General features: G+C 30.9%; 1 protein-coding gene across 1 annotated transcript in view; it reads right to left on the reverse strand.

Annotated features, from left to right (window-relative positions):
* The window catches only part of LOC108764334 (uridine phosphorylase 1), a 33811-nt gene extending 22788 nt beyond the window's left edge, over positions 1-11023 (reverse strand). The window contains exon 1 of the mRNA XM_018512511.1: positions 10842-11023. Within this exon, the coding sequence (XP_018368013.1) occupies positions 10842-10876 (35 nt within the window). The 5' untranslated portion in view covers positions 10877-11023. The remainder of the gene's footprint in view (positions 1-10841) is intronic.

Genomic DNA, 11023 nt, shown 5'->3' on the forward strand with positions numbered 1-11023 from the left:
TTTGTGCATATATATGTAAAAAATATCTGCATAAAAATCCAATGTCTAGTAATCAATTTATCCGTGCTCAATTTTTGAAGTGTTCCAAGAGATTAAAATAACAAAAAACTACTATTTCTTTTACTTACATTTTTTTTAGGTTAGATTAGGTTAGGTTAAGGTTAGATCGACTTTTTAACATCTTCCGAGAGGATTGAAAAATAAGAAAATGCGGTATTAAAAAGTTGATCAAAAATTCTGAAAAAATTCTTAGAGTAGTATGAGAAGGAAACAAATGATTTTTGCCTCTTGCAGTTTTTCTGTAAAGTTGATAGTATTTGAGTTTAAAAAATTATTCAAGACCAATATTTGGCAATTTTTAGTAATTAATATCTTGTTAACTATTGCGAAAATTACAAAATGGTAGAAGACTCAGTTTAATCTGCTCTATCTACACAAGAGCGATTGGCCAAAACTTACGGGACATCCCGTATAATAATAATTTTCAATAATACGTCTTCTCAAAAGCATACGTTAACGTATAATTATAAATCCAATATATGTATACAAGAATACATTTTATTTCAGAGACAAAACTAAATTTGATTTCTGGGATTATATGCTTATTTTCTTATCTTCATAATATTTCTTAAATTTAACGCGTATTATATAATCCATATCATAGGTAGAAACACGGAATTATGGAGCTTGTGCGAACAATTTTCAATATACGTATGATTAACTGAATTTAATCCATACAAAGAGCTACTAACATATACATTGAGTTCATCATATCACTTCCGCGTTATTAACCGTACGTTCTGTATTGTTTACTATAATCTAGATTTATATGAAAGGGAGATTTATTGAATTTTAATTTATAATTTCAACAAGGAGATAAATGCACATATCAGGGACGAGAGAATAAGTACATGGTCAGTACAAGAGTATCCCATGATTTGAGCCGCATAAACAAACGGAAATGTGTTTGATTACAGCGTGTAGAATATTCGAGTCCTGTAATTCGATCGCTTTTAATCGACCAATGTGTTGGTATTATGCAGAGAACGTGTTATCATGTTGCTCCTGACCACTGACCTCATTTTCGTATACGAGCTTAAAGTAGCACCGGTCATACGCGTTAAATTATGAGATCGCACATGAATGTTTCCTCGAACTCAGAGATATATAAAATTTATTACTATTCTCTATGGCATAATAAAAGCGCTTTCCCTTCTTTTTGCGTCAAAAGGAAATCGACATTCAAAATTAAAAACATAGATACTAAAATTCAGGTCAGGATCTAATCTAATATTAAAGCTTTATTTTTAAAATTTCTGTTTACAAAAATACAACCAAACAAGAAATGTAAATTGAAATCATTAGACATACATTACTTCTGCATTGTAACTTTTTAACACGATCAACTGTTTAATTATTTAATTAAGAAATAAAATGTTCTAAAAACAGTTCCTCAAATTTGAATAATAGTCCCGCACGTCCTCTGTTTTATATTCAAATATAAATGTTTGAATATTCCATGTGCTTTCCCTACAGTGAAATTAGAACCTCACCGATCGTAATCGAAATATTTTGTATGAAGGCAAAGGCAAGAGATCCGTTCTGACATAAATTGTATGTTTCGGTATCTCCAATCTCTTTGATCTTAATCGAATCTGTTTTATGTTCTACACACATAATTCTTACGTTATGTGACATTATGTACGTTCCGAAAAACCTGAAAATTAAAATGTTATAAACAGAAAAAGGTTAACTCGCTATTTAATTTCGAGGCCATTCTAAATTTATCTCCGTTTTGATTCGTCTCGAAAATTACACGATGCATCAAGTAAATACTATCTCCACATAAATACATAAATGTTTGATTACATAATTGACGTCCGCAACGAATAAGCTATTACTAGCGGTATCACTGAAAAGCTTCGGAAATTATTGATCCTACCAGCAATACAATCAAAGTTCACCAAGTTTATTTTATATTACGTAATCTAACATGAAAGGTGAGCTTAATCATTAATGATTATCGATAATTTGAATGCGGATTGCGCGAAACACAATTGCAAATGTTCCCATGATGTTACTGTGATTACCTGCGCGCCACACACACATACACACATACACACACACACACACACACACACACACAAATTCGGTTTTTTTTCATCATATTACCAATAATTATAACTTAAACTTGCAAACGGATACAGAATTTCTTGATCATGCTTATACTTTGGTTCTCGAAAATTTAGTGCAAAATTTGTTTATGACTAAAAATATGACTGCTCCTCGGTAGTTACGTATCAATGTAACATTATTATTATCTGACACGTAGCATTATTATTATCTGAATAACCGACACGTCAACCATTCTCGCAAAACGAGACGATTTGTACATAACTGACATAATAATTACGATAATCATATTCTTGACTTTTTGACGAAGAATGTTGCTTATTATTTATTAATATTATGTAATGTATATTGCGTTGATTACTGGATATGAGTGTATAAATTTGTTTGCAATTTGGTGAGTGATTATCCGTACTTATTTCTCTACAAATATAAAAATATCATCGACCGTTATTGCTTAAATCATAATGTTATTATAGCCTACCTCGTGGAGGTTTCTTTGTTTTATCAGATTATCTAACCTTGATAGAACAAAAAGGAAACATTGCAGTAAGGCGGATGGTCGGCACCAAGATATAAGAACAGATTGCATGAGAGTGTAACATTTAGTTGATTTATTTCGTTGAAAATGACTTGAAATAAGTCGAAACGCGTACGAAATTGAAGAGATGTATTAATATATATATGTCTATATTATTATACTAGCGCATTACTATTATCGCGTTGACTCCTACTTCCCTATATATCTAGTCCTTTACTTATAATTTTATTTATTACTTATTATAAACACATATAATCTTTTATTTGTCGTTGAGAAATGAACGTATGAAAGTCGAAAAATTTTCATTAGCGAATTCTGTACGTACGAGTTTTGTGATTATACTGTATATGACTATATCCTGACTTCAGATTGATTCTGCAGTTTACGGTGATCGGAAGATAATGACGTATTCGAAAAATGTTTCGTTCTCCAGGATGGATCATTATCACGTACCACCTGTAATTACGACTGAAAAATTTGGAGGGTGTGGTATGTTTGAAAATTTTAAATATACGAAGAGAAAATTATATTCAGGATACCACGAAAGGTAGAACGTTTAAGATTCCAGTGGTAACACACGTAAACCGAGTACACTGTTAAATTTTATAGGGTCAAATTAACTTAATGTGAGCCGCCACTGCTCCTACTCAATAATATCGTTATTTTTTACTAAAACAATGGTTATATTTGACACTATGCAGTGTCAATTTAACATTATATAGTGTCAAATTTAATTATCATTTTAGTTAAAAATAACGATATATTTAATAGGAGCAGTGGCGACTCACATTAAGGGGTCATATACGTTTCTCAGCTTCAAAAAATTGATTTCTTTTTTTTTTGCTTATTTTAAAAGGTACATACCTTAGAAACATTTTAAGACCAGAACAAGCTCGATATTCGAATTATTGAGGAAGCTGCTTTAACGAAACTAGTCAGGTCGCTCTGCAGGTCAGAATTCTAGCCAGTTACCGGTAGGGTGTATTGTCATCGAAATAAAAGAAAAGAAGAGAGGGAAAACTATTGTATTATTTGTGTCAAGGGTCTGTAGTGTGTTATTGAGCCCATTTGATATTTTTTATTTTATCCTATTTAAAAACTCTTACAAAACTTTAAACGCGTTTTTCTCGAAATAGCATTTTTCAGAACGGTGGGCATGATAACTGCCTCACCGTTCGTCCGATTAACTATTTTTGATATTCTAAATTAGATTCACTATCGTGTCACAAGAGCTTTTTTGAATAAATTTAATCATTTTCGAATAGCAATAAAAGATAGACAATTTTTTTTTGTGAAAATTACGACTTTTCTTCAAATTATGACCATTTCCGTATGTTTTTTTTTTCTTAAATTCCTCTGGTCACATGAGAACTATGGTTTTAAAAAATAAAGAATTTTCGTTTTAGATAAGTATTCAAGCTGAATCATGCTCACCGTTTGACCTGATAAAAAAAAACACGTTCTATGCCACTATGTGCAGCCGCCATGTTTTTGATTATTTTTTAGTTCATGTACACGTTTTATGCTCCTTAAGAATCCACCTTTAAAATAAAAAAAAATGAAATCAATTAGTCCAATAGTTTTCTTACAATTTCTCATCACATTTTGAATACTTTTCAAGTTCGAAAAACGTATATGATGTTAGTTTACGTTTACGTTATGAATCAGAACAATGAAATATGAATACAATGAAATTACACGTTGATGGCGTAAAGTTAGCACCTTCAGATTAACATTTAATAATTCTGATTGGAGTTTCCGGTTCATTTTTAAGAGACAAAGAGTTCCACTTTAGTTAATAATATAAAGAGTTTTTAAAATAATCATTTTTACACAAAAAAAAAATAATTTTTACATGTATACGGTTTATAATTCTGAATATATGAAACAGAAAGTTTATAAACAGAATTATGAACAAAAACATGAAAAATTATGAAGAAATTATGAATAAAGGTAATGCTGCGAAATCTGGATTCGAATTGGGAAAGACTTTTGTTGTTGAAAATAAAAGCGAGAATTATTAAGATATCGTTCAATGATACTTCAAGAATCAGCCATAAAATTATTAAGTATAATCTTTTCTATAGCATAATCCGACTCTTTTCTTTTGATTTCAAAAAAAAATTGTTCAAGTAAAGATTAACTTATTGTGAGACTTCAATGGATTTCTGATGATAAAACGAAGATCTTTTATGTGGATGGAAAAGCACAAATGTAAGATATCACATACGTGGAGATTTAGTTGTAATTAAATATTAAATTATAATTGAAGTAATATTAAATGCGCGGAAAATTGTGAAAAATTGAATGATATTAATAGAGCAGTAAATTTTAAAATATAAATAACAAGAAACAAAATATACTTTTATTTTTATTAATGCATTAAAGAAGCCTCATATGATCAAAATAAGAAATAAATATTAATATCCAGTCCATTTCTCTTTCTTTCCCTCAAAATTATACATTAATAATATATATATATATATAATACAAAATAAGAATAATAAATTAATAAATAAACAATATAGTTTATTGTATATTCAAATGGTCAATTAAATTAAAAAATGTTGAGCTTTGTGGTTTAGAAAGTATGTAGCATAATAACATTGTGAATAATGTTGTAAAACGAGTATAGTGTCACAATACATTGCGCATAATCCGTGTAGATAAAATAAAAAACAGGGAAAACTCGTGACAATGTTATACATTCCTCTCGAGGTCGGGGATACTGAAGCATATACAAAAAGCTACGACCTAGTTTTATAGCTTCTTCGTAAAATACCGTCCCTTTTTTTGTGGAAATATTCGAGCCGCATTATTTGCATTTAAGCACACACACAAGGTTAAAACGTTTTTTGCTTGTGAATAGTCCGTCACGTTTCTCACATTCGTGTTCACGGATGATTCGTATTTGACTATTTAATTTATTATTCATTGCGTTTCCTCGCATTGTCGATCTACTTCGCTATATATTATATTAATGGACACGGCGAACACGAAAGTAGATATAAGAAGACCTTGGAATAACGAGTATCGAAAAACACCAATAAATAGACGATCATTACGTCTACGTGGTGTGGAATTATCGAGTTGCGAAATAGCGAACAATAACTGTTCCAACTGTTAAAGCGAGATTGCGATTGATTTTGATTCTATCTTGTATTAATTATTGGGAATATTTTACGTACAATGTTTTGAAAAATTATTGCAGACAGATATATTAAAGCTATCTGAAGATGTTTACTTATCCCAAATAAAGTTAGAAAAAGTGAAAATATATTTTTTCAAATACAGAAGAAAGAAGAATTTTTTAAGATCTTGTTAACAAGATTTGTTAAAGATATATAAATAAAAACTTAGAATATGCTCTTTGGCTGTGCAATATATATGAAAATTTTCATGTTTTATATTTTCACATCATTATATTTATATTTTATAAATATCTTATATTTATTCATGTGTGAAGTATATAACTATGTCAGTGTTAAACTAATTTTATTTGATTTACATGAGAAGGAAATAAATAGGTAACAAATAAAGCAAAGGAAGGTTTTCCTTGAGTTTCAGCCCTTTGAAAAAATAGTTTGATTTTATCATATAAAATAACAATGCTTTATAATCCATTAGTGATGATGTTTACATTACTATCTGTTCCAATTTCAACTAACTCAAAGCTGAAGAAATAAAGAGACCAATTTGTTGTGCAAATAGCGTCTGAATTCATCTCTGAAAAATGGTACATATCTGTTTGTAGTAAAACTGACATCTCTTCATCAAAGAATGTATTTACCTTAGGTATAACGAGTGTTAGTTCCCTGTCTAAATGTATATTTGCTGGACTCCTAGAAAAATATATATTCCCCAGACTAGAAAAGTAAACTAAACAATTTTTGTTACGAGAGATTAGCATACACGTGATATACCATGCGACGTACAGTGATAAAAAGAAAAGAAACAATTCTAGAGCCTTGGACCCTACTCTAAGGGTTGATTCGCAAGGGAACGTAGCTAATACGTAGAATATAGAAAGGGGCACGATCTGCTTCTACGTTCTTATTAATAGAGTTGCATCGATCGTCCACTCGGTTACCAACGGAAAGCGTGCAAGTCAACGTACACGTATTCATGCGTTTCATTCGGTGTTTTATTTGCGCATCGTCATCCGCGGAAGTGTTTCCTAATGTTCTTCTCTCTAGGCAATTCACATCTCAGGTAATTTAAACTGTGAAGTACGATACGCATCAGAAATTCGTCAATATGTTTGTTGCTTATTTAGTTCATATATTTAATTTACAGAAAGAAAATTTTACGATTAAAAATAAAGTAATAATTTGTTATACAAATTTTCTTTTAACTTACATAATGTAAATCTCTTAAAGAAATTTAATTTAATTTAATTTAAGCAAAAGTTTGAGAGAAAGATTCGGAAATAGATAACAAAATTGTATTTTTTAATTAATTTCAAGACATCCTATAGTTACATTTGTTAATAATTTGATATTACAAAATCGTTACATTACAAGTATATTATTTATTTTCACGAATACATATTATTTTCTTGTAAATAATAATATTTATTAATATATGATATAGGTAATGTAATTTATACAATTTATAAACTTCAGTTTATTTTTCACACAGTTTTTGCATTGTTAGAGCTGATTTCCTCTTATATAAGTAGATCAAGTTGATTTAGCGGAAAACTGTTCAACGGACACTGCGTGTGACACAGTTGCAGTTGCCCTAATTAGACACGTTTGTGAATGACACCTGCTTTGAAAGATGGAGAGAGAGAGAGAGACAGAGAGAAATCGCCTACTGTAAATCGTTTAGCAACATAAAATGCACTTGACTGATTCTAACGAAGGCCGCTGGTCTGATTGTTGAAACACGATTCCGATGGAACGTATGGCACGATGTATATACAAGGTGTATCCAAAGAAAAGAAATTATGACTGTTTTAAATTCACTTTTCTTAAATGAGCGACTATTAATTTTTGCAATTGTGGCTGTTCATTCAGAATAATTATACTTTGTAAACACACGATTAAGGGAGTTGATAATCTTAATGTAATTTTATCGCGAAATATTAATTTAAAATGTGGTATTCATTTTCGTATCTAAAATTGCTATTTAAGAATTACAAAAAAAAAATCGTATTGTTTTAGTATTAAGAAAGAATTTGTTAATCTGTACTAAATAATTTTTTGAGATTTTTTGTATAATTTTGAGAAATTTAAAAAAAACGAATAAAATTCATTTCTCTAACGGCTTTATCTTATATAGGCCCATGTACTCCGATGAATCTTTTCCATTGTAAACCTGTAATTACATCCGCTTCTCAGTTTTAATTAATACAGGAGACATGATGAGAGACAAAGAACGTAATATAAAACGGAAGAAAGAGAAGAATACAATACATTTAATGAGGACGCTCGCATGGAATACGAAAGATCCGAGTTCGAATCCCACCTGAGGCAATATTTTTAGCAACAAATTATTCTCAGGCTTAAGATACTAATGTTCAGATTATTAACTCTCCGTTGATAAGGTGGAGTAAAATGACCCCACGGTTCATTTACTTTATATTGCATATGCATTGTTTATCTTACGTTTATGTAGTCTTGGCTAATCTATTTTCAATTCGTTCACTAAATGTCTTAGCGTATAATGACTTATACTTCAAATCTGATATAGCGAAAGTCTGAGGAAATACTAAACTGCGAACTGTTTATCTACACTGTATACAATACATACAATACATGTTATGGAATGTGAAACATCTCATTTGAAATTCATAATTTGAACATTGTTTTGGTTTCATGTACAAGGGCATCAATTTGAACATCTCCTTAAATAAATTTTTTGTCATAATAAAGTATAAAATATCATGTTATCTAAAAAAAATTACATAATTCCATTTAAAAAAGTGGAAGTGACCTTCATATCTTTTTAGCGCCTCCACTTAGAAAAAAAACAACGTGACTAAAACATGTGCCTCTCGACACCGTTCCATTTTTATTTGAAACATTTTTTCGTATTATCAAAAATAAACGAAATATTCAAGATGTTCGATTTAAGTGGACCACCCTGGAATATTTCGAGACTGAAGCAATTTATTTATGTAGTACTAGTCAAAGCATTTTTTTGTGTATGTTTTAATTTGAAGTACAAATTTATAAAGTATAAATGTATAAAACTATATTTTTATCTATAAATAAACAGGGGATACAGTTTCAAGTTATTGTTTACTTCTTTCACTCATTTTGTACATTAATTACATGAAAAATAAGCACGGGATTGGCTCGACCCCACCTTGCTGGACATATCTTAAAGTCCACCTTGTCAATGGAGGATTAATGTTCTTAGAAAATGATGTTTATTAGCATAAAAAAATTATTTAATTGTTTATCAATTTATTATATAATATTAATATTCTGATTCTCTTCATTACGTTTCAAGACCGAAAATACCTCGGCGCGCGGTTTGCAGAACCAGATAATATATAAATTTACACAGAAATATTTAAGCATCAAGATCTGCTTCGATCGAAAAATAGGCTTTCTCTCATTTAATTAGATTTAGTCTCATCGGTGCAGTAAATTTCAAATTATAATTGTAAATACGTTTAAATAATAGCATGTTAATATTCTATTGTACGTATTTAGAGTTGTTATACTATAAGTATATCATTTATTTTACGAACATGTACTATTTTCTTGTTAATGATAATATCTCTGATCTGTCAATAATACTTAAATAAAATATGTATTAAATTCAAGTGTGTGTAAAAGCTTTTATTGTCGCCTAATATTTACAGACTTTCTTTTAGTCTGATCAATATATATATATATTAATATTTCGCATGCTCGTAGAATACACATCAATCTCCAAAGCATTATATCGTTTTTCATTGGCAAAACTAGTGCGCACTCAGTGCACATTAAAGCTGTTGTACACTGTTCTAAAAAAAATATAAAAGTGAGATATCTCAATTGATAAAATGCTCAAAATTTATTTTATCAAATAGCACAATAAAATGTATCGAATATTTCATGGTTTAATTCGTTTATATATTGTTATTAAACGATTATATCTTTATCGTCGATTTTTGTACAACGGCTTTAAAGTGCACTGAGTGCGCACTAGTTCTGCCAATGAAAAACGCTATTAGACGTCACGACACAACGAGACACATTTCTCGACCGCGACTGTCACACAAAATCAAATTCCTCAAGAAATATCTGGCAAAACTTAGAAGCACTATTCTCTGCATTTTGCAAAAATAAAGAGGGTATATCTTTAATTTACATGTCAAAATAAAATAATGGGAGATTATTATCGTTGCGACTATGACGTTGAATAAACATGACGATATAAAACAAGCTTGTTCGAAACTTTAATCACAAACTAAACGTTTCTTCATGATAGAAAACCAATTTTGATTCTGTTTTATTTCTTCTTTTTTCATTTAATAAGATACGATGAATGTTCATTCCTACTAATGTAGATAAACATTAATCTCGATTTAATTTATTTTTTATCTTCTTCTAATTTTAAAAATTAAAAAGAGATAAAAAAGATATCTTTTACGTATCAAAGTAAATAATGGGAGACTATTATCGCTACGAGACTATTACGTTGAAAAACCGTGCCGATATAAAGCTTGTTCAAAACTTTGCTCGCAAACTAAACGTTTCTTTGCAAAAGGAGCCAGTCTCTAGCGTATAAACTTATAAAGAGTAAATTAACTCGAGATTAAAGTTAATCTACATTGGTAGAAATTGGCCGAAGAGAAGCGTTTAATTTGCGAGCAAAGTTTTTGACAGATTTAATATAAAAAGTATCGACCACGGGAAATTAGAATCGATTATCCTCGATGTTCCCGCCGTTAAAAACACACATTTAATCAATTTGATATACAGATTCACGATTGGTTAAAAAAAATCCGTTGAAGCTGCAGCGCGAACGCGGTGGCGATTTTCGTTGGAGCACTCGCGAAAGGGCGGCTATGCAATCGACTCGGGTGACCAGCCCAGCCCTTTTTCGCGCGCCCTCGAGGAACGCGAGCGCGTGTGTGCGACAGCACTACCCCTCAAAGCGAATCATCGAGCCTGGCGGTGCCAATTAAATTCCTTCCGACCCTTATCGAACACGAACAAGAACTCACTCGTCGAGCTCCTCCTCGTCCAGCATGAGACTCATCCTCTCCGCTTCGGAGCAGCGCGCGTTGTGCGATATGCGGATACGGGTTGATCCTCGCCACACTGCGGCAAGGGTGTAGTCCTCTCGATGATCTTCCGCAGGACTATAGCCGCGCGGAAACGCGCCGCGACTCCACTGGCGCGTTTC

This window comes from Trachymyrmex cornetzi, unplaced genomic scaffold (assembly GCF_001594075.2).
Source record: "Trachymyrmex cornetzi isolate Tcor2-1 unplaced genomic scaffold, Tcor1.1 scaffold412, whole genome shotgun sequence".
Taxonomy (NCBI): domain Eukaryota; kingdom Metazoa; phylum Arthropoda; class Insecta; order Hymenoptera; family Formicidae; genus Trachymyrmex; species Trachymyrmex cornetzi.